The 25,691-nt window shown below is 44.1% G+C and overlaps 1 protein-coding gene across 1 annotated transcript in view; it reads right to left on the bottom strand.

The window, feature by feature from the left end:
• LOC133124206 (actin-binding protein WASF3-like) overlaps window positions 1–22,260 on the bottom strand; it is a 30,186-nt gene extending 7,926 nt beyond the window's left edge. The window contains exons 1-5 of the mRNA XM_061235192.1: window positions 22,044–22,260; window positions 8,816–8,987; window positions 7,107–7,241; window positions 1,391–1,544; window positions 1,026–1,143 (exon numbers count right to left, since the gene is read on the bottom strand). Coding sequence (XP_061091176.1) covers window positions 1,026–1,143; window positions 1,391–1,544; window positions 7,107–7,241; window positions 8,816–8,948 — 540 coding nt within the window. The 5' untranslated portion in view covers window positions 8,949–8,987; window positions 22,044–22,260. The remainder of the gene's footprint in view (window positions 1–1,025; window positions 1,144–1,390; window positions 1,545–7,106; window positions 7,242–8,815; window positions 8,988–22,043) is intronic.
• Window positions 22,261–25,691: the final 3,431 nt, after the last annotated feature.

Below are 25,691 nucleotides of genomic sequence, written 5' to 3'. Positions count from 1 at the left end.
GTGCTTCTTTCCTTAAGGCGGTGTGCAGTGTGCAATGCAGTGCTTGTGTGGATACCTCTTACACACAATCAGTGTGACACTTAAAATCTGACACTTAAAACTGTTCAAGCAGGAAGCAAACAAGGACAAGGAAACATCAGACACAAAAGCATTACCTCCCTCTCCCCCTCTCTCTTTGAGTGTGAGGAGGCTGGAGCACTTACATTCTACAGAGCTGTAAAGCAACTGACTGTAACTAATGACATCCAGGAGAGAGAGAGAGAGGGGAGAGAGGGAGAGAGGAAGAGGAAGAGAGAGAGAGAGAGAGAGGGAGAGGGAGAGAGGGAAGAGGGGAGAAAGAAAGAGGAAGAGGAAGAGAGAGAGAGAGAGGGGAGAGAGGGAGAGAGAGAGGGAGGGGGGAGAGAGAGGAGAGGGGGAGAGGAGAGAGACAGAGAGAGAGAGGGGAGAGCGGTAGAGAGGGAGAGGGAGGAAGAGGAAGAGGGGAGAGAGGGAGAGGGAGAGGGAGAGAGAGAGGAGAGGAGAGAGAGAGAGAGAGAGGAGAAGGGGAGAGGAGAGAGATAGAGGAGAGAGACAGAGACAGAGAGATTCCTGTGCAGGGAGAGCTGGTGGAGAAAGTGAGCAGTGAGGGAAGACAGACCGGACCTCAGGTGTGTTACACTGTGAGACAGCACGGTTTACAGATCCATAAAAACAGACACAGCATGCGCCTGCTGGCTGCACTTAACAGTCCCCACACTCTATCCGCACAGCAGAGCGCTCATATTATATGAATGCATGCGTGATAAATCAGAACAATCCATAAGCATTATACTAAAGAGACCATGGGAACCTATTTAAGAAGTCTTTATTATGCTATACATTATTCATAGCAGTAAGCATTTCAGCGGAATGATATCTTCACTGTAAGGACAGACATAATGAAACATATAAGACATAACACATCAACACAAATACACACACCCACATACGCCCATCGGAAACACAAACGCACACACACGTGCACGCACACACACACACGCACACACCTTCTGCCTTCTTTTCTCTTTCCTCTTGTCCTCTGTGGCCTGGAGCATCTTCTCTTTCCACAGGTTGAAGAAGTAGGAGGGGTCTGTGTAGAACTTGAGTCCATCCTTCTTGTCATCCCTGCAGGAGAGACATACACACATGTACAAGCGCATACGCACGCGCGCACACACACACAAATGTGCGTGTGTACACGTGTGCACACCAGAAAGGACTCCAGGGTGTCCTTCACAAAATACTACTTTGTGTTCCACTCATTGTTGGTGGCTGAGGTGAGTTTCCTCCATTACTGTGGACTGCTGAAAACGATGAAGATCATTATGAGAGATAAATGATGATGATGATGACGGTGATGTAAGGAGCTCACCTGTAGGGAGTGAGGATGTTGAGGGGAGGGGGCTTGTCACAGCGATGGTACATCTCCATCACAGGGTTGGGGATAGAGTTCCTGGAGACCACCTGCTGGTCCTGTATGGTGGAACTCTTGAAGGCTTTCCTCATGTTGATATCCTGTAGAGACACTGCACATGCACGCACACACACACACACACACACACACACACACACCCCAACGGGATTAAAAAGGACAAATCGAAACACGGGCCAGCTATGGTAAAGATGGAGTAAGATTTATCATGCTTTCATTGCAGAGTAAGCAGCATATAATTTAGTTTCCTAGTACAGTGCCCCCAAGTGGTCAAATGTCATGAATCTCTATTGTGTGTAATGTTGTGTACCCCTTACCCTCCGGCAAAGAAGGGTACCAAGTTTGGCATCAATATAACAAAGCATTGCAGAGATATGGCTCGCCTCTTGTTTGGCATCTTAGTCTTTAAATTTTTATTGGCTTACTGCGGCCATTTTATTTTACAAAGTTTCATTTTAGTACTCTAGATGATATATGGCACATTTTGCGGTGATATGTTCAATGGTCTATGCTTAATGTGTTTTTCAAAATATACAAATATTTCAAAATCCAATATGGCATAAATTGATGCAGGTGGGTAAGTTCAACTTGGCAAGTCATGGAGGAAAATCATGCCTTTAGGCCAAATGGTTCAAAAGTTACAGGCAATAATCCAGCATCAACTACAGCCTATTGGTCAGGGGTGGATGAACTGTCGTCAAAAACTTGGTGAGAGGATACCATGGTCTATCCCCTCCCACGGCAGAAACTATTATAATAATCGTGAAAAATTCTAACAATTACAATCGGTACGTCTGCACCCTAGGTGCTTGGGCCTAAATAAATAAATAAATAAATGATTACAGATGATGGTGATTTTTCTGTTACTGACATGACGATAATGGGGCTTCATTGGCCTGTGAATCAGGGAGCACATTAATCTGCTTGTGATTCCCAGGTCAGGGAGTGAGAACTGCTGTTGCAAAATACGTGCTAAAAGGAGCTTTCCTCACAGTTTCCCTCTGCTGGGGCAATGTGTGAACCCAGCACGGGCTGCTACACACACCCTGCAGACTGTCACAGGAGAGGGACAGAGGGACAGAGAGGGAGAAGGAGAGGGAGAGAGAGAAGGAGGGACAGAGACAGAGAGGGGGAAGGAGAGGGGGGCAGAGAGAGGGACAGAGAGGTAGAAGGAGAGGGACACAGAGAGGGACAGAGAGAGAGGAGAGAGGGACAGAGAGAGAGACAGAGAGGGGGAAGGAGAGGGGGGCAGAGAGAGGGACAGAGAGGGGCAGAGCACTGATCTGACGGGATGGGAACAGCTGTTTTTACTGCCCCATGCAGTAGCTTACCAGGACTTTAATCAAGGCTGCCGTGACCCCACGACCCCACCCCTGGTAGAGGCTGTAATCGCTCTCAGCGGGAGGGTGCGTGCGAGGGGCTGCCGTCAGTTAAACGGGGGAGGGGTGGGGCGAGAGCCAGACGAGGGCGATCCGTCCGAACACTAGGGGGGAGGGAAGGGCGTCCAAATCCCATAACGCCCACAGGATCCGGCGCCTGATAGCATTACGGAGGGGGCCGCTATCCAGGCTAGGCCCAGATGGCGGTTATTTGGTTAAAGCGGTCTCAGGACAGGCGGGGCGTTATAAGAGCGTATGTCCCAGTAGAGCATGGCTGGGCTCCAGGCACCTCCGCTCACAGGGGCAGCGGCGGCCGTCAACAGCGGTCCCGACGGGGCTACGTAGGAAGCGGTCCCTCTGGGACTCGGGCTCCCCAGGCTAACGCGACAGCGCCGGCCCGTTGTCATGGCGACGCAGCCATCGACTGCAGGGCAAGATGTAGGCGTGTTCGAGTCCAGGGCGGGGGCACTGCCGCGCGCCTGAGTGAGACACTTCACACGGACGGCTCGTAAAGACCCCCCCGCTGAAGAGGGATTGGAGAGTAATTGCTTCGCGCTAATGGCTGTGGTGACACAGCCCCCCTTCTCCTGCCTCTCCAGCACCCTGGCTCATCTCCCGCTCCTCTGTGCGCTGCAGCTGTAACCGGACCGGCCCAAAAACCCTCCAGAAAGCCTGATCCGTCCACGACCGGTCCTGAGTGTGGCTCATACTACTGTGTACTGTGTCTGTAGCTGATGGCTCTGCCCGCTCTCTCGGTGTAACTGGTGGCTGTAGGACTTTAATTAAATGAAATCGCAGCAAGGGGTCAGCGAACCAATGAATGTTGATGACTGTCATAAGACAGAGTGATTCAGAGCTGCCCGTGCACAGCGAAAGCTCTCAATGTGACCTGATGCGAGACTTGCATTTCAACACCCCCCCCCCCCCCTCCCGAACTCCAGCACCTGCACCGCCCAAAAAAGGAGCGATAAGCATCACATCAGGAGCCAGAACAGGCCTCCCTATCAGCGAATACTCAGAGGGTGTTTTTAAGGGCATGGGGACTCTACCACCCCGGGAAACTCCCCTCCACGGTCCAGGCAGGGGACACAGGAGCGGAGAGGAGTTTCTACAGTGATTCTGCTAAAGAGACGCCACTTCTGTAGTGCGGCATCGGTAGTGAATGGTCATCAGCATATTGATCAACACTGCAGCAAGGACATTACAGTCTGGGCATAGCTGGTGATAATGGAAGAATCTGGGTTATGGGGAATGTGGTGCAAAATGGCAACTTTGCCACACATTACTGATGTTTGCTATAAAGCGCTTTGAGAGCTTGTTGCGTTTTTTTTGCCATCAATAGCACCCTGGGGGCAGATAGTAGCATCAAGCAAAATATGGCTACTGAAGCGAACTCCGTTCTACCCCCTAAACTTGCTCCAGTGGACCGATTTCAGTTAAGATTGCATTTCCCCAAACCCCCTGGACTGAGTTGAAAAATATCATTTGTTTTTTTGTAGAGTTGTTTTAAAGGTGTGCAAAACAAAGAGGGGAAAAAAAGGAACAGGTGAGGCCATGAACCAGTATGAGAGGCAATCACACTAACCACAACACCAAATCTGCTGGGAGCCAGAGCTGCCTTTTCAGTAAACAAGGCTGCTCTCTTTCCAATTTTTTCCTCTGCTGATTGATTAGCAAGCATGCAGGCGCGAGATAACAATGCAAGATTACCCTTTTGCTGTTGAGGGCAAAAATATTGCAAACTGTTTTGAGATTGTGAGACACAAGTATTATTATTATTACTATTAGTATTATTATTGTCATTAGGGAGTGTAAAGACAATGCAGCCCGTAAAAACCCATTTCTCCCTCATCAATATTCAGCGCACAACCCAGCCTCCCACCTTTCTGAATGTCTCTCCCATCTCTGCTTGGCTGGTTACACCCCGGCATCAAAGCCCACATGATGGACAGACTGTTTTGCTTCTACTCCCACACACTCTTCCTAAATAGTGCAATAGTGCCCAAAGGTCTGCCATCATTATTCTCTTATTTTCTGCTTTCTGTAGAAATCTGATGCAGGCGGAGGTGGAGGTGGAGGCAGAGAGAGAGAGAGAGAGAGAGAGAGAGAGAGGGAAAGAGAGGGAGAGAGGCAGAGAAAGAGGGAGGGAGAGAGGCAGAGAGGGAGAGAGAGATGGAGAGAGATTTGAAGCGTAAACTAGGTTATTTTATCAGAATTCCACATGGAAGGAGTGATGGTTCAGGACTGTAGGCGGCAATTGAAAGTATGTTTCAGCAAACATACTCGATATAAAAAATATATTTATTTATTTTCAAACAAATCAGGGTCTAGGTCCTACTACATTTTGTTCGGCACTACAATATACCATGTACCCGCGAGGAGGGCCTGAAAGGCCAGACAGTATCATAAATCACTGAAATGAGTTAACCATTACAGAGGGACTTTTTTTGCCTCTTATTCTCATAGCCTAGACACGCTTCCTCAGCAAATCTGAGGAGCCAGGGGGCGCTAATGCGGCAGGGACCTATGAAAAGCCCACACTACCACGAAGAGGGAGGGGCCTATTTATGTTCTGACAAATCAGCTGATGGCCTCTCCCCACCATACAGGAAGTGAGGTCACTCTGAGAGAGATGGTAAGCGGCCAGGCAGAGCTTCAGTCGAACTGTCAGCACACACCGACCAAAGAATCCAATCCACTTGATTGCATCAGTCTGAGGACAAGCAGACTTAAATGGTGGTTGAAAAGCATGCTGGTCCTCTTCCAGTTAAACTGTCTGCGAGCGCAAGTTTTTGAAGGCACTAAATAATTCAACACTAACACTAGGAAAAATGTATTATTACATGCGCAAAAAAAACAGACAGAAATTCTTCACTAAACTTTTATGCTGAGATTACTGATGAGAATTCTGATGAAATTCTGTCCGCTCAAATCAACAGAAATTCGAACTGAGAAAAAAACGCAATTTAAAATATGAAACGGAATAAAGAACAGTGAAAGGAAAACCTAATAAAGCAAAAAGATGACTGTTAATAACACAGCATCAACCTCTCACACTTCCCGCTCTAAACTGTGACACCAATTCAAATAATTTTCAAGGTTATGTTAAGTTAAAGTTAAAAGACCCACAGAAACAGCAGACAACAAGCCATATAGGAATGGCTTCCGAGCTTCTGGGTAGCTGATCCTGTTATTGCACCGCTCATGTACAAAGATGGGGCTGTGCTACATTACATTTTTTACATTAATGGCATTTGAGAGACGCTCTTATCCAGAGCGACGTACAGTTGATTAGACTAAGCAGGAGACAATCCTCCCCTGGAGCAACGCAGGGTTAAGGGCCTTGCTCAAAGGCCCTACGGCTCTTCGGATCTTATTGTGGCTCCACCGGGGATTCAACCACCGACCTTGTGGGTCCCAGTCATGTACCTTAACCACTACGCTACAGGCCGCCCCTGTAGCTGTCAGCTGTCTCTAGCAGTGCCCAAGGATGGGAGGGTTTAGGGCGTCTTATCCCTCACCATTAACCACCGCTGGTCCTCCTCTCGAGCTGCATATGAAGCGTCATCCTGTGACTCATGTCTACGCAAGCCTGACTTGCAGAAATGGGGTTAGAAGTGGCAGATGACATCAGAAGCTTTGCAGGAGAAAACATGCTTGTCTGCGCTCTCTGAGATTCATCGCAGAATTTGTGGTGGCCCGCACTGATAAAACACTACCGTCCGCTCCAAATTAGGGAGAAAAAGGAGCTGAAGGCTGAAAGAAATCAATAGACGGTGTCAATGTCCACGGAAGTACCAGACCGGGACAACTAAGCACTTTCAACATCAATCCAAACCAGGCTTTTCAGGAGAATGGAGATCCTACTGCAATAAACTCTATAGCTCTAGAACTATAATCTTTTCAAGATAATCACCAAAGTCTCTCAAAAACATTTCATCATTTTAAAATACTGCAACCCAAATGCAAATGCATAAGCCAGAATGTTTTTTTGCTGAGAATTTTGAGGACCATTTCCTGCGGTCAGCTCCACCCACTTGGACATGTAGTCCCGCCCACACTGAAATGAAGCCACACCCCCTCAACCAACTACAGGTAAATTAGCACTTATTTATTTGCCAGATACTTTTCAATTGTCCAAAGCAACCCCCATAGCCAACACAGCAAGCAGCACTTAATGCAAATAACTACAAAAACAAGTCAAGTTCCCCTCCCAGCTGACATGAAAACTACAATTACCACCCCCCCACCCCCAGTTCACCCCCAGGCCCGCCTACCTTCTTCCACGGTTGAGTCTAGCTGTGTGACCTTGACTGCCAGCAGGTCCACCCTCTCCTGCAGGCTGTTCATGCGCATGTAGAAGCTGTTTGCCTCATTGAACAGCTCCCCAAAGATGTCCTCAGCGTGCCGACCTGTATCCAGACACACACACACACACATACACACACACACTTCTTATTAATATTCGCTCAGTGTGGGCTGCATAGCTACCCCCAGGTCGGCTGGCTGGGACCCTGCAGAGTAGCAGCAGGGGGTCACATGAGATCTCAGAACTCCCGTTTGGAATTGAGGTCAACGCGACCTCCTGCTGACAACCCTTGCTGTTTGACTGACACCTACCACACACACCAGCCCAAGAGCTAATACAACCTCGTCCAGTCCAACACCTTATTAAACGCAAACAAGCATCTCGTATTAAGTGAGATGCATGACACCTCCAACACAGCACAGTCAGTGGGGCCGCTGTGGCTCAGACCTCAACCAGCCTGTAGCAAAAACTGAGAATGACATTGTAGCGTCCTTCAAATTCGTGACAATGTAGAGATAACACCTAATCTACGTGTCTATTTATAAAAAGCACAGAATTCAAAGTGTAATAAATTGGGTTCTTGGGTTCTCAGGAACTGAATTTGAAGTCACGGGAGTATAATTCTCCTAAAAGCTGCTGCTGTATGGTTGTCTATAGCTGCTGTGATTGGATACAATGCAATGGGCCATATGTATGCAGGAACACCAACCCCAGAACAGTAAGTCAGGCCAAATAACAGATCATATTAAAAGAAGGCTGCAACAATTAAACCATCTAATTTATAAAATTAATTAATTAATTAATTTGATGAGACAGTGATTCATTGGTACAATAATTCCCCCAGAGTATCCATCACCTGATTGCTTTGGATTAATGGTTAGAACAGCGTGGCTGTTGCAGATAGATGGGTTTCCTCCTCTGAATACAATTATTTGTTTAAATGCTTTGGGGCAGGTGTGCATCTAATGGAATTTAGTTCATACTGAAAGCCAATCAAAGGAACGGTTTGTAACTGCAATGCCTGTCGGAGTATCGATCAGATTTTTCACTGTGTCAACAAACTGTTCAGTCTTGTTTCAAAAGATTGAATGTTTTTACATTATTCAAATATTCAAAAAAAGAAAAATCAATTGCTGCAGCCATAATTAACCGCATGGATTTCCACAGGCTGACAAGAAAATAAATGGCAACACAAAGGGAACATCCGCTGGAAACGATCCAAAATTCAGAAAATGATAAACCGAGAATCTCTATTATTTATTTTATTTGCATGATGGGATTGCTGGTTGTCTGGCTCCGAGGTCTCCATTTTCTAAAAGCTATTGCTTATTCTGAGTAGCCGGAGATATGGCTTAATTAAATTTTATTTGCTTAACCTTTGATTTTAGCCGAATGTGTATAAATTAAGGGAAATGAGATATATTACTTTACCATTCTCTCTCTTTATGTTCTTCCAGTGGAGGTTCCATTTAAAAGCCTGATTCACAATAAACTGAAATACCCATGAGAAGAACCCCTGCAGTGCTAATGTGAACACACATAAGACTAAATTCAGTGAAATTAAGATTTTTAATGAACCAGGATTGACTCCTGTGGCACCACATCGCTGCGAATGCTGCCTGCTTCAAACTGAGAGACCGAAGTTCAGTCCTCCCACCAGCAGGGCGGCACACTTACTCAGGCTGCCCAGCTGTTTGATGATTGCAGCCAGGGTGCTGTTGGTGACACACTCCAGCTCACTGGTCACCCCGTCTGGCACAGCCCCCCGGCAGAGGTGCCTGGGCTCGATGCTCCTCTTCACTAGCGGCATGGCTACCGCTGAGTGGCGCCCTCACCTCCGACAGCTAACCTGGGGAGTCGGAGAGAAAGAGAGGGGGAGAGAGAGAGGGAGAGAGGATGAGAGAGGGAGAGAGAAAGAGTGGGAGAGAGGGGGAGGGAGAGAGAAAGAGAGGGAGAGAGGTAGAGAGAAAGAGAGAGAGGTAGAGAAAGAGAGGGAGTGAGGAGGAGAGGGAGAGAGAAAGAGAGTGAGAAAGAGAGGGAGAAAGGTAGAGAGGGAGAGAGAAAGCATCTGTATGAGTATGCCTGAGCCTGCTGGGCTCGCGTTACTGTGAACCTGTAGTTTTATAACACTTGAACGGAGCGAGCACTGTGCACATCTACATGAATGAATGAGAAGCACAGTGAGAGTGAGTCTACGACACAGTGGGGATGGGCCCCTGCTTCAACCGAACAGCTGCACAAAATGCCTAGCAGTAGGCAGGCGAGCAGACTGATAAGGATCCTAATTCAACATGAGATGAGACTGGTCCTCCTCCAGTAGCTCCAGTAAGCACCGCTGTGATGACATGCCTGCGTGCGTGTGGAGTGTATGGGTCTTGGCATGCCCTGCGCTCTTGTCCGTCAGTTTAATAGAGAGTGATCGCCGGCCCTCTCCTTCTCCGCCGGTTCAGACTGGCATTCCACAGCGCAGCTAAACGCCGAGCTGCGGAGGGAGAGATTAAAGAGGAAATCCTGCCTTCCCTTTGTCTCTCTCCCTCTTTCTCTCGCTCCCTCTCTCCTTCTCTCCTGTCAGCTGACACCAGGCACAATGACTGTGCGCTGCCTCCTTGTGCTCTCAGGCTTACAGCACCAACAGCTCCATTTTTTCCATATTGGCTCCATTATTATTGGGGCCGCTGTGGGCCCTAGAGGAAGGCCCTTAACCCCACATTGCTCCAGGGGGGATTGTCATCTGCTTCGTCAAATCAACTGTAAGTTGTTTTGGATAAAAGCATCAGCTAAATAACTGTGCTGTAATTATGGGCAGTTAGGGCTGGTGTGTCCAGATAACAGAAAACCAAGAGTCCAGTTGAGCTGGATAGCCTGCTATCCTCATCAGCATATACTTATGTTGTTATGGACTATCCATTAATACAGAGACATGACTCACAGTCTGGCGTCAAATTTTGTCTTACTGTGCCCAGAAGTCCCCTAAGGGAATTGCTTGTGATTCTGGTCAGATTCTGTTGTTCACACAGAGGGCCTCTCAGGTCCTTGAGATCTGTCCTTGTACATTGCTTAACTTGGATTGAGCATGGATTGTGCTTTGTTTATAAATCAAAGGCAAGTTCCGATGGATCATGAGCTTGTCTCGATGGGGCTCCACTTAAAAGTCAGCGATTCAAGCCAACTCAACTATTCAACTACCAACAGCATCTATAACAGCACTGGCTAGCAGTTACGCTGCTGAAACCACAGTTACGCAGATGAAGAAGAACAGCAGTTACGCTGGTGAAGAGGAACAGCAGTTATGCTGGAGAAGAGAAACAGCCGTTACGCTGGTGAAGAGGAACAGCAGTTACTCTAGAGAAGAGAGACGGCAGGTATGCTGGTGAAGAGCCAGTGGGCACCATCACAAATCAATAGACCATCTTGAGGTGATCGGTTGGGGCTAATGGTATAACTGAGCCTGCCCAACTGGGGAAGAAAAATATTGATAAAATTATTTTTTCCTCTGAATGTTTAACTTCCATAAATATTCTTTATTATACCCTTGGCATCCCACATACCAGGTTATACAAGCAAAAATAAATCTAGTTTCCATTCCAATTATATAATCCATTTTAATTGTCTTCAGTTGCTGGTTTTGTAATTCACATTTTAAAGTACCTCCAGTCAATGACTCATCAAGGGACAAAGGTGTATTTTATCAGGGAAAAAAACTACATTGTAGTCTCGCTGCTCAAACAGTAATTGAATGCCCTTAGCACAGAAATTCTCACTAGACCTAGGGTCAACACAGCGGTGCAGAATAAATGTAAGTGATTTCAATCCAGTTAGCAAGGTCAAAGCAGAGTCATGTGTTGCATTTGTTGTTGTTCTCTCCTAATAACAGTTATATTATACTGGTCACGGTCACTGAACCAGAACATGATCATGGAGAATTATTTTATCTTCCAGACAGAAAACAATAACAGGGCATTCCACGCGAGCTAAAAACAGAAGCCAGCGGCCCGGATAGTAAGCGTGCAATGTAGCTTAATCAAACGAATGGCTACAATGTGCACAGATATAACATATCAGTGTTGTAAACTGGTTATTGTACTGTAAAAAAAGCCGTTAAGCAGCAGCATGAAGGCACTGGGGAAGGTAGTATAATGAAGTCTGGCAGGCTAAGCTTTTTTTGTGGACGGTTAAGCATGAGGGATTGCACAACCGCTTCCATTTCCCATAAAGGCTCAAAACCAGCAGCGGCAGTTACCAAGCAAATGGAGAAAACTCTCGAGGCTGTAATGATTTTTGGGTACAGATGGCAAACCACCATTGTCAGTATTCTAAGTGTGTTTAAAGAACACCTCCGGAAAAATTTGATCGACGTCACACACTTTCTACAACTAACCCAATCCCAATGGAATAAACAGAGGGCAGCGGATTTGACACAAGATCAAAAGACAAAATATGTAATTCATTTGACATTGTGATTAAGTTTTCATTTGAATGGTGTTTTGAAAGCTTTTCAAGGAAGGGGATAAAATATAATCTTCATGTGAGCGTCTCTTGGAAGGAGACAAGGTCAAAAAATATGTGTGAAAACATTTTGTCCTCAGCAGCTTGTACAGTCTTACAATCACACTCTTCTCTTCACATTATGATCCCTGAACAAGACAACACTTTCTCTACTTCTGACAGTTTGGCATTCTGCGGTTCTCAGTATACACCACTCAGTACAGCTGTAGGAAGGTAACATTGTGAACACTCACTCACACCTGTAGGAAGGTAACATTGTGAACACTCACTCACACCTGTAGGAAGGTAACATTGTGAACACTCACTCACACCTGTAGGAAGGTAACATTGTGAACACTCACTCACACCTGTAGGAAGGGAACAAACACAGTGAAGGATCACTCACACCTGTAGGAAGGGAACACAGTGAAGGATCATTCACACCTGTAGGAAGGGAACACAGTGAAGGATCACTCACACCTGTAGGAAGGGAACACAGTGAAGGATCATTCACACCTGTAGGAAGGGAACACAGTGAAGGATCATTCACACCTGTAGGAAGGGAACACAGTGAAGGATCACTCACACCTGTAGGAAGGGAACACAGTGAAGGATCACTCACACCTGTAGGAAGGGAACACAGTGAAGGATCACTCACACCTGTAGGAAGGGAACACAGTGAAGGATCACTCACACCTGTAGGAAGGGAACACAGTGAAGGATCACTCACACCTGTAGGAAGGGAACACAGTGAAGGATCACATAGAGCTATAGTAATTTCTATTTCCATCCTTTTCATATCTACACTGCTCTGCAAAAAAAAAAAAAAAAAAGGGCACACACACACCCGCGCACATACACACACTCTCACATACACACACATAACGCTCCTTATTCCCATCAGGTGAGTAAAAATAGGTCCACCTCCTTTTATCAGCCGAACCTTGTTTTTCTCTAAAGTAAAACTCTCTGAAGCGCACAAGCTTTTGCGCTGTTGTCAATTCTAAAGAAGTCCAACAATGGCGGAAACATCAATGCTTTTAAATATTTGAACAAAGTAAGCAATGTTGTTATTTTTATATAACCATCAAGCATGTGCTGCACCTATTCCCTTATAGGATGGTAAGTGACGGTCTTCCTCGACTTGAAAGCGTGGGTTTCTGTCCGCAGTAGAGGGGAGAGGGGTGCAGGGGTAGAGTATGTGGGGCACGGAATGGTCTAGAGGGAAGCGCAAGGAATGGCGCCGAATTGGCCAGCTTTGAGGCCGTTGCCGTGGCAACACATCCAGGACATTCTGCATGGCCCATTGTCTATAGTGACAGGAGAAGACTGACAGAGGAGAGGGAGAGGGGGGGAGAGAGAGAGAGAGAGAGAGAGAGAGATAGAGAGAGAGAGAGAGGAGACAGAGAGAGAGAGAGAGAGAGAGACAGAGAGAGAGATAGAGAGAGAGAGACAGAGAGACAGAGAGACAGAGAGAGAGAGAGAGAGAGACAGAGAGACAGAGAGACAGAGAGACAGAGAGACAGAGAGACAGAGAGAGAGAGAGAGAGAGACAGAGAGACAGAGAGACAGAGAGACAGAGAGACAGAGAGAGAGAGAGAGAGACAGAGAGAGAGAGAGACAGAGAGACAGAGAGACAGAGAGAGAGAGAGAGACCAAGCTTTGAAGGGCAAACTAGGTCATTTAATCAGAATTACACAGGAAAGGAGCAATGCTTCAGTTGTCTGTCGAGCATAAAAGCCTCATTCTGAAATTTTCCATGCCGATGAGCTCCTGATTATTTTTGGGATCCAGAAGGCATTACAAAAAAAAATCCTAAATCAACAGAATGCCGGCTTTGAGCCCATCTGAGCTCAGCAAAGTCTGAGGCGTATAATGTGATTGACACTTGTTACATCAGCAAAGTACAGAGACATTCAATTTCAGAGCATTACCAAAGTGAGCCCACATGCTCATGGGAAACAAAAGTCCACAGCTGAGAGACACGATTCACAGTCTGCAGCTCGGGGGTTTACACCTCCAATGAGCTGCACTGTGAAACAGTCTGGGATAACTTAACCGCCATGAAAACCCACCCTCCCCACCCTCCCTGTGGAACCGCAGACCTATCGGCAGTGTTTCTAGCACACGCATGTAGCGTGCAAGGCCACAGATGGGGCCGGCCGCCAACTGTCTTCTCCATTTGCCCGTCGGCGGATCAGAGTTGTAGCAGTAACCTGGCCTCAGATACCCCCGCCGGAGCTCAGCGGAAGAGTGCCTCTGTCAGCGGTTCTACGGCTTTGCAGCAGAGAGCAACAGACAAGTCACTAATGGAATTAAAGGCTGTAGTCCCCCCCCCCGGTCGGACAGTGTTCATAGTGAATGGAATTCCGTCACACGCTAACCACCTAGCCACAATTCGGTACATTATCCACGGAGAGTCTGGGAGGAGAATGAGAAAAGTTACAGTCACTGGCTGCTACACATCAGTTGATGGCGCTGTACAACCCAATCTTTTTCTGTGTTGGCCCTCCTCCCCCTTCTCCACGGATAACTTCACAGAAACGGATTCATGTTTCCTCATTTTCCTTTGTTTTCATTTGGAAAAGGCATCTTGACTTTCAAATGTAGGTTATGCACTCATTGCTCTCTCTACTGAGACAGCAGAATGAATTAAAATCCCCAAAAAAGGTTTACCACACAGGAATAATGAAACAACCGTGGAATATGATTACTTATTCAGCCATGAACCCTGAAACAAAATTATGCAAAACAGTTCCAAATAGAGACGGCACAATCAGTGTCAATTTTACAGGCGGAGATGAGGGGGGGGGGGGGGGGGAGGGCTGTTTCCATAGTTTCTTTTCATGCCGTCAGATTCCTGCTAATGAATCGGAAAAGCGCGGAAGCAGAGAGCACACAAATAAATGAATAAATAAGTAAGTCGAGGAGGAGGAAAAGGCATCCAGTGTTGAGAGTAAATTAAGAGGCCGACAGCCTCCAGATGCAGTGAGAATCGTGCCATTAGTGCAGAGAAAACACAAACAAAAAGACGGAGAGAAGAAAGAGCTCCCGTGTGAGCAGAGTGTGAAGAATAAATCCTGAAATGAAATCTGCGTGGGCGGAAAGTGCCGGAAGTTTTATCTGCAGTTGGGGCCGTGACCCGCGATGCCATGATTCGGCAAAGCCATGCTGAGAAACCATTTTACTCTGTGACAGAGAAGCACTAGTCCTGAAAGCACAGGCATGGCTGGGGGGGGGGGGGGGGGGGAAATCACCCTTTCTCTCCAGAACTTTCTTAGTCGATGGGATGATGATCGCTGAGGCTGCCAGAGGTGGCATATGTTTTTTGCATTTCCTCTTTGGTCTGCCTGTTCAAGTAGCACAAACCCAGCTGAAGAGACCCATATCTCAGCCAGGATGTACTGAAATGGGCTTGAACAGAACAGTGACAAGATCATGTCTTTTATAAACTACATCGTACATACTAGACACTGCACTGTAAAGTACACACTACACACTGCTATCGTTCCTGTGATACGCGCTGAAAGTTCCAATAGAGCACTTCAAAATATGTCATACCAGTAGAACAGACAAAAAACTTCATTCTAAAATGCAAAACAAATTCTTGAATGGGTAGTAAATATGTTAAATGAATTATGATGCCAACCACAGTATATGAGCGGAGTCACAGCTCTGTGTTTTAACCAAAGTGGTGTGACATCAGCACATGAACACAAACAGTAGCTATGCAAACAACCTCACCCCATTTCATTATGGAAAAAGGCTTCTATGAAGCAAAGCCAAACAAACAAACACAGTGAAATGAAACGGCAGCCTTTCACAGCGATAGTTTTCTCTGTCACGGCTGTTACAAAACACAGGACAGGCGAGGGGGCGGTGGTGGAGGGGTGGTAGAGGGCCTTAGCTTTTTTTTAAACCTCCCTTTCAGTCCCACCACTGTTTTGGTCTGAACTTTCCCCCCCTTGTGACAATTAAACATGTCGCCATCAGCACAATCCGAACAAGTCAACCGGCAAAACAACCCCCCCCATGTGACTAACTAACCCTGAGTCTCTTGGCACACACTGAGGTAGGGCTACTGTAGGTCTGATTAAATCACAACACAGCACCAAACCTGCAAAGCCAACCCAGCCTGCCAACTCTGAATGTTCAAGATCAACAGAAAGGAATGAGTAATGTTAAGAACATAGTATTCTTTAGAATCTGTGGTACAAGATTGTGTTAGCCTAGCCTACCCTTTAGCCAATACCTGAATCTGGCAACCCACTATGGCAGTATGCCTTCTCGAGCAGCTGCAAAACAACAGACTAACAAAAAATGACCAAAAAATACATTGAATGTGCTGCAAGCGATGGTTCACTGCATCAATGCCACACAGATGAATGCTGTATATAGGTCTCCATGCCATGATAATGGATGCTGGATAGAGCTCCCTATGCCATGATAATGGATGCTGGATAGAGCTCCCTATGCCATGATAATGGATGCTGGATAGAGCTCCCTATACCATGGTAATGAATGCTGTATAGAGACAGTTGCTCCCTCCCTTTTGAACAAAGTATTGTGTGGGCTATAATTAGACACCTACTGGAGATCCATTGAGAGAACAGGCTGCTGAAGACGAAAGCGCTATAACAGTAGAGCAACTTCACCAGGCTACCACTGGAACAGTAATGACTGCTGCTGAATACAGCACAGAGTTATCCCACTAGGACCGGTGTGGATGCAGGATTGTATGACAGCACTTAAAGCCCTGAATGAACCGATCAGTGTGACCAGAAAGAGGACTGAACTGGGCATCTAAATTCAGACCTTAGGAAGTATGGCACCTCGAGAAGGCATCTGAATGCACCTTTTATTCCGTGGCGAATGACATACTGTACCAACTCCTTGGAACATGTAGCCTCAACCAAATTAAGTCATGCCCCTGACACAATTCAGGAATGTTGCAAACAGTTAGTGAGTTCCCACTTCAATGGACCGAATGTTCAAAACATAACACAATGTTCAGTCTGTTGAATAAGCCCAAGGTCCTGATTGAAGAGCATGTTTAGTTAATTAGTTGAATCAGATGATTCAGTGCTGGGAGAAAACTAATGCCTGCACCCACACCAGCCCTTCTAGGAGATAATCAGGGGTCCCTGCACTACAGAAGATCAAAACTGAGGCAAAAGGCCGCAAGAAATCAGTTAGAATGCAGAACGGTTTGCTCGCAATCAGTACCTTGGGAACTACAGGTAAGCAACAGAGTCAGTGAGTATGAATACATACAAGCCTGATGCTATACAATGCAAAACTTGCTTTTTGATGATGGATTCATCTTGTCCTGATTATAATGCTAAATGTACTTTTAAAAGCTCTAAGAAGAGCAAAGGCTTTATGTACTGCAGTTCTCCAGTTCTAAACAATAATTAGTACTGAATGTCTATTTATGGTTTTAGCCTTGGGTTCTGCCTGTGAAGACTGCATTTGTGTTAGAAAAGATAAACCAACATGAAGACCAGAGAGCTGTCTTCGTGAGAAAAGACATTCATTTTGAATCTTAGAAAAGAGGAGAAATCGATCAGAGCCATCGCAGAAGCATTAGGGCCAGCTTGTTCAACAACTAGGAATGTCCTGAAAAAGAAATAAACCGCTGGCGTACTGAGCATCAGACATCGAACAGGTTGACCAAGGAAAACAACAGCAGTTGATGACAGAAACATTGTGAGAGCTGCGAAGAAAAACCACAAAACATAAACCAGGGACATCACAAACAATCTCGACAGGGCAGGGGTAAAGGTCTCAATCTGCTCATGATCCAAAACATACAAGCTCATCTGTGAAGCACGGTGGAGGAAGTGTCATGGCTTGGGCTTACATGGCTGCTTCTGGAGTGGGCTCACACATCTTTATTGATGATGTAACTCATGATGGGAGCAGCAGGATGAATTCAAAAACATTCTGACTGCCAACTTACATGCATTAATGCATCCAAAGTAATTGGATGATGCAGCAACACAATAACCCAAAACACACTGCCAACACAACAAAGGGGTTCATTAGGGAGAAAAGGTGCAAGGTTTTAGACTGGCCAAGTCAATCACCAGACCTTAACCCAATTGAGCATGCATTTCACCTCCTGAAGAGGAGATTGAAGGGAAAAACGCCTCAAAACAATTGAAGGAGGCTGCAGTAAAAGCCTGGAAAAGCCTCAGAAAAGAAGAATGCTACAGTTTGGTAATGTCAATGGGTCGCAGGCTTGATGCAATTATTGCAAGCAAGGGATATGCGACCAAATATTAAGTGTTATTTACTTTCATTTACTTAAATACTTTCTGTTCCAATACTTTTGCTCACCCAAAAATTGGGTTTCCTGATAGCAAAGGTGCTATGTTAGTTTAACACATCTTGGTGTAAATACCAGGAAATAAAAGCTGAAATTCTGAACTCTTGTCTAGTGTTCATCTGTCTTCAGTGTATTACAAAAACAAATTGGCCTTGCTGTTCCAATACTTTTGGAGGGGACTGTATATCCAAAGGCAGATAATGATGCATTTACAGAGAGGTAGTGAGATCACTGCCAGACATCAAACTGCTAATCAATGCCCCAGTCGATAACACCCCTCCCATAACACCCATACAGAATGGCAGGAGCTGCTTGGCACCAGACATACTGTAAGCACATGCACTAACTGACCCCACCCAAAATGCTGAATATTGAGTCCAGGGGAAAACGGTCCTATTTGTTTAAGGACAGGCAAAGGCAATGTGACTTGGATCAGCCTTTGATCGGAGGCTGTTCTCTCAATAGACCATCTGACATTTGTCATTTACCATTCAGGGTATATCAAACCGTAGATTCAAATGAATGTGAGGTAATATGAAATCAATAAGCATTTGAGAATCAACGGCAGGAAGAGTGCTGAATGTTTCATTTCTAATTGGTAAATTTGTGATACAACTTTACCCTTCACAGGGTTATGAACCTTTTTCACATAAAAAGCAACCCCAAGGAATCTTTCAAATGCGAAAAAAACCCAAACATCTACAGCAGAACACGCTGTCGTGCTGACCGTCTTCTGCAAGTAGCCATTTACTGTTTTGCTTGGCATTTCATTGAGCCACACCCCAGTGCTGTAACCTTGCTCCCCCACCCGCCTGCCCCCCTTACAATTGAAAAACAGAATGAAAAACAAAACATTTGGGATTATCCCATCCAAAGAGAACGGGAGCACATTCATAAGGTCACTCGACCAGCAACAATCATAGTAGGTGAAAGGTACAGGGCATGCACTGTGAATTGGAGGGGGGGGGGCAGATTAAACCTGCTTAGCGCAGGTTTTTTTTAACAATACCCCCACCAGAGCCCCAGTAAAAACTCCCAGCCCACACCGCTGTGTGGAGAATATCTCATTATCGTCAATTGCATAAAGGTGGCCATGATCAAACGCTGCTCATTCCTCACACACTAACAGCGTTGATTCACAGGTGTTAATCATGTCTTTTTGCTGTTATTTTGACAAGTCAGTTCATTTGAATTTGATAAGCATTCAGTAAAGATGCTTATCAGCTCTCCAAAAGAAAGTAAGACCTAATGATATTCACAAGAACTCAATTTGATATTACTAAAAAGGCAAAGTGCCATGAAATCTGAAAATGACTCGTAAATACATTGAATATAATGGACCACTTAGGCCTATACATTTTATGAGATGTATTACATCATCTTCACCTTGGTTCTCAGAAATCCTCTGAATGTCCTACACATTAACACCCAGTTTCTAATGACTTTAAGCCCAAAGAGAAATCCAATATGGAGTAACATGGAGCTATAATATCATTGATATGCACTATGAATACATTAGCCAGACATATTTGCTTGTTGTTCTTCTACATTACCTTACATCATGGTTTTTGAAAATTTTTGGTGCCAGATGGACAGACTATGATAATGTAAATGGTGTCATTATCAGGCTCTATACAGCAGGAGCTGCATCATTAGCATGCAGTAGGCCTAGGTGTAGTAATGTTGCTGTAGCTGGGGAGGCGTCCCCAAGTCTGGCCCCGGAGGACCTACTGTGTTACACATTTAAAGTGCTTGACATGATGGATCAGGGACTCTGTCCAAAAACTAAAAAAGAAGCCAAAATAAACCGCAGTCATGAAAGGAATGAAAATCCAGGGTCTTTTTCCCTTTCATGTTTTTATGTTTTCTTTCTTCATCGTAATGTTGCAACCTCCTCCACCACCAAGATAAGGCTATTTCTTATGAAAAATCCAGAAATGTATGTAGGCTTTTGACGTTTACATCTGCCATTAGACATTAATACACTGTAGGTTTATTTTTTCGTTTCTGCAGTTCTCATCATATAATATCTTTGGCAGGCACAATCCCTGTGTGTGTGTGTGTGTGTGTGTGTGTGTGTGTGTGTGGGGGGGGTTCCATTCCAACAGTTACGCCACTTAAAAATTAGACTAAGAGCATTGCCTAATTCCCACAAGATTTATGTTTCTATTGTCAACAAACCCATCCATGCTCGTTTGAGAGGAAGACCGAGTCAAAGAATAATTTCTACTAAAGAGAAATGTTATCAGTGTGACAAATATCCTCAGTCTTGGATTCTTACCATCAGTTCTAATTGATTAGTCAGTCCTGAGATCTAGAAATTGTAAATTCAGCAAACTCAATCCTTCACCAAGATAACATCACAGCATCCCCCAATCTGAAAGCGACTGCTACAGACTTTCTTAATGAGGTCTAATTAAAGTAGAGATGCCTCTCGGAAGAACTGCTTGTTTTGTTCACCACAATGTACACACAAGGGAACTTGTTGCTGCACGCATGTACAGTATACTCCTCGATACACTGTCACAGTCATTGTCAAAGATGGCACAACTGCCTTGGCAGAACCAATATCTCCTGTCCTTGCTGAAAAACCTTGCTCTCAAGAGTACTCAGCCGAGCACAAGAAGACGGTTACGGATAGTGTACACTTATGTGTAAGTGGCCTGGACACTACTGATATAGCCTAACATATTCTAATCGGTGTACAGCCAAGGAATCATTCATAACTCTTGGAAGAGTGTGGCAGCGCAGGTGTGAGATATTGCTGGAGGCACTCATATTTTTTTCATTTTATTTTCATACCAACTTCACCACTGAGAACCTAGGCTCCCATTACTTCCATCAGTGCACTATTTGTCTTTGGGCATAGCGTTGAGGCAATGTATAACATTTTATTGCAAATGTAAATGTAGTATAAAGCAAATACGCAATACGCACACATCACAATTCACATAGTAAAATCAAATACAAAAACTGGAACATATGTAGGGGGGTTGTTTACGATATATTTTTGGTCAACCAAATGAGGGCCTACCAAAAACACCATAGGTTATACATTAACACGATCATCTTCAGTTCTGAAATGTTGATCAAATTGATTTCTCACTAGTTTTGATAGCAAAGGTGAAGTAGACTCCGCCAAGATTAGGAATGCCACACAATCGACGTGCTCTTTGAGCTGTCTAACTACATTCCCACGCTGATTGGTCAAGCGTGAAATACATTAAACAAGTTTCCAAACAGCGCCCACCTTACCTTTCATGTGCTCCACTTCAGATGTAATGTTAAACATGCAATTAACTTAAACTGCTAAATAAACTGGTAGACCTGCCTTATTCATCAGGACAAACACCCCTCTACGGACGTTGTGGAAAACTGGAACCAACACAAATCTATAAAAAAATTCAGTGCATTATCACCCAGTATGGATGCACACCATGTAATGGTCCGATTTCATTCTGACAAAAACTACGACTAAGACAGGATTACATCACTTCCCGCTATAGCTATAAAGCCCTTTGGTTCAGAGCTAATACAATTAGCCAGCAAGAGCACTAACAAACGTCTGGAAAAAGAAATACAGTCTGCAATATTATTTAGGCTACAGTGCACATACTCGCACATATTCCTAGCTATCTTAGCGAGGTGATGTAGTTAGGTGAAATTCAGTTCACATCCTTCCCACCCTCTGAACTTTCAATTCCCCCAAATAAGGTTTGAGTTAACATCTCTTCGTTATTGCAGTCAGAAGTGCCATATTTGTTATTTCGATATTTGAAGCTATAAAAAAACTGCGTAGCTTAAGAGTTTCGGCAATGATGCCATTGCACGCATCAATTCGGAGTTCCCTCCCACCCCTGTCAACCAGGGAATAGAAAATCGTAAACCAGTCAGTCAGTCCAAGCCTGCAAATTAACACACGTGAAACCACACATCTGAAACCCACAAACAATACCTAGCCATTCGTTAATTTTACATATCCAACCAAGGCACATGTGCAAGTGAATAATAACGATAACAGATGGCTAGTTAGCCTGTTAGCTAAGCAGAGTGGACCTGCGAAACGGATTATAAATACCATCGATTTACCTGTGACGGCGCGCGGTGTCCCTCCCTTTTAAATGATTTAAACTCCTTCCCTCTCTTTGCTTATAACTCGTGAGACATTACACATCGAGTGATTCAAACCTAACGGGTGGTGTTTTTTTCATTATCGCAAATTTCAAGAATGGAGGACGCTCCTGCAATCTGGAAATCTGGGTCCCCTCCTGCCCGCATGTGTGTTTCCTTGGCACCGTCGACTCTTCGCGAGTGATCTGCAGCAGCGAGCCCACGGCGCATGCGTGTCTTGGTCGTCCAGACCACCACCCACCCCAGTGGTACAGAGATGCTCACATGCAAGAATTTACCGAACGACGATGAAAAACACTCCCCCGGGAACAGCAATAGCTTGCTCCCAAGCCAACAGGCGGTTGCATTATATCGTGTGTGGTTGTACTAGTCTCCGGTAATTAACTACACGCGGGATACACTAGTATCACCAGCCTGTTTGTTTATGTTGCCATGTTCAGGAGTGTATGCTGTTTAAAGGAAACATACATAACCTTACGTTTCCAGTTGTGCTACACAATGTGAGACCACCCAACGACTTTGAGGTCGTGACCACGCATTTCACCTATATTTAAAATAGAAATATTTTTAAACATACTTTTCAAAGCCTACCGCTCGAGGTCCTTATGATTGTTAATAACGCCTCTGGACATGAATAGTCCTACCGGGCCCCGTATTTTCAGTGGGAGCACTTCATTACCACTGCCTACAGTTAGAGTATATAGAAATAACAGACCTCATGCTGGAGTGTATGTTAGACGGGCGTATCCCTCCTCTGTTCTATGCCTCAGCTCAGCACCTTCATATTCTAGACACAATTTTACTGAAATACACTATGAAGAAACATACTTCATAGCAATGCACTAATTAACTGACCCTTCAACTATTCATTTAAATCTGAAGCTTTATGTGTGGCCCAGTTTTCATTACAATATACATTAAGTTTTTAAAATGTATATTGCGCACCTCCTTAAGTGCTGTGCCACTAAAGCCCAAAAACAGTAATTTCTGTCAGCCTTCAGTCAATAACCTGGCTAAGTCCACTAGCTCATGATTCATATAAACATATACGCAAATTCTGTCACTAAACAGTAGAACCAAACAAAGTCTATTGTACTGAATGTGAAAAGAAAGGTTGTATATTTATAGCTCTTTCATGTGTCTGCAACAGTCTTAACCACAAACAACTGATCAGCCACAAAGCAGTCAGTTAACTTTATTCAATCAACATGTGTCGTTTACTTGCAATTGAATGCAAGTGTTATTTTTTTCTTCTTTTCACAAACTGTTTAGTGAGAACAATTTGTGAAATAAGTAAAGCATCTGCATTTGTCATTCAGAGTTAAGGAGATAGATTGAATCCAGGCCTTTGAGTGCCCTGTGAACAGTGGTGTTTGGTAGGATGAAAATTTCTGGTGCACAAAACTTTCCTTTAAACTAATCATTAACCTGTTTTCATTAATGATCCTTGATTAATGAACATGCCAACGATCTGACTAATCAATTGGAAATGGAATTGAAGCAAGGTTTTGTTTTTGCTCGTTATTCTGAAAGCTAATGCAGTAGATAACAGAGTGGTGTACCTTTTTTGATAAGTGTAGGCTACTTAGTGATTAAAATAGATTTTAAACGGATAAATTGAATTTCTGATTTAATCCCCCTAACACGATATGAAGAAGCTGTGTATTAGGCTACTTGCCAGTTGATTAGTCCTATCTTTGGCACACTTGTTAATCAAGATAAATGAATGAAAACACGCTGAGATCAGTGATTAGTTTAAAGGAAAGTTTGGTCCACCACCAATTTTCAGCTCACCAGACGCCACCGTCTGTGAAATTAACGATCACCTCTATCACCAGCGGCCTGTTCCACAAAGCAGGATGACTGAGTTAGCAGGATAACTGAACTGAGTAAAACCCACAAAGCAGGATGACTGAGTTAGCTGGATAACAGAACTGAGTAAAACCCAGGACCCTCTTAAATGGGCTGAAGCTGTTTTGGTTTTGCTCAGTGCGACAGACCCCCCCCCCCCCCCCTCCCCTCCCCCCAAGACGCCACAGGTGAAAAAGAACATGGAAATGAATTCTCTCCGTTTTGTCATCCATATGTTCAGGTGTGTAATCTGTGTGTTCAGTTTGGCATGCTATGTGAAAAATTCTTATCTCAACATGGAAATCTGTATTATCGGTTCTGCAATTTGTGTGCTCAGTTGTGTGCAAACCACGCATGCATTTGCAAAACTGAGTGTACAGATTGGTAAACCGTTATCCCTTTTCCACTGTCATGCTGTACCATACCATACAATGCTGTGAAACCGTGATCACACTTTCTAGATGTGTTTCCAGTCCCAACTGAAGTGTACCATTAATAATTCTCAGAACCCTTCAGTAATCCTGCTTCGTGATACAGACCCCTGGTGTTCTACATTAAATTGCATTCTTAATACAGCTTTATGATGATAGATCCCCTAGGATTGCCACTAGATGGCACTACAGACTATTCAAATGGACTAATATCTGATTAGATGGGAATTAGAATTAATTGGATTCTGGTTATGAACTCCAGGAAGATGTGTTTTGAATTAATTATACTTACTGACACTCAAAATGTAAAATGCTCATTTTTTTTATGATGTTATCTGGAGGTAAGCCTAACCTAAATATTTTCCCTATTTCCCCCAGTGAAGTCTTCTTTATATCAAATATTTAAAAAGTTTGTACAGTCTCTTGAATTATGGTATATTGATGTGAATAAACAATGTGAATGATTAAAACATTTTATTGCTGCTCATTTAATCATGTTTGAACTTCATAACATATTATATGCATCCCCAAAACACTATGTATTTTCAAACTGGGAAAAGGTGTAAAATGTTGATACACTGTAAGTTGTTGAACAGCATGAGGATGTCCAAGTAAAAAGTAAAGCTTACATATAGTTTAATGTAATTAAGTTAACTTCTTATAATGCATAGTGGGCATATATAACTTCATATAATACATTGTCAGCACATATTACACATAGTTTTCTAGTAATCAAAATAACTTACACAAAACCTCTGTGAATTCATATGGAGTGTTTCAAGGCTAGTTTAAAATGAGGAGCTATAAAGGCAATAAAACACAAGATAAAAAATTTGCACGATGAATACAGTGAAATGAAATTCTTTATACCCGAGACATCAGTCTCCGAACTGAAGGACATCAAAAGGACGTCATTTTCTGTGAAGGCATCCAGGCTCTGGAACAGCCTATAATAATATTAATGCAACAAAATTACTTCCATCCTTTAAAACGTTTTAAAATATTAATTTATTTAAACCTGCTTTTACTGAGTACATCCCTTAGCTTTGAATTACTACTTCTTAATGGTCTGTTATTTTACAAATGCTATTATTTTCACCTTTACATGCCAATGTTTAGTTTTTGAAAACATATAAGCATCATCTGTATAATATAATAATAAGTCAAGAGCTGCATAAATAAAATATATTATGATATAATAATAAATGGTACTACCCCAGAGCTTCCACACAGCTATTGTGTACCTTATAAAATATATATTATTTTACTCCCCTGTCTCTAAGGCTATAATAAAACAACTTCATTTATGTTACTCTGCTGTTCC

The sequence above is a fragment of the Conger conger genome, chromosome 3 (assembly GCF_963514075.1).
Source record: "Conger conger chromosome 3, fConCon1.1, whole genome shotgun sequence".
In the NCBI taxonomy this organism is placed as follows: Eukaryota; Metazoa; Chordata; class Actinopteri; order Anguilliformes; family Congridae; genus Conger; species Conger conger.
This window is presented reverse-complemented; position numbering and strand designations above follow the sequence as displayed.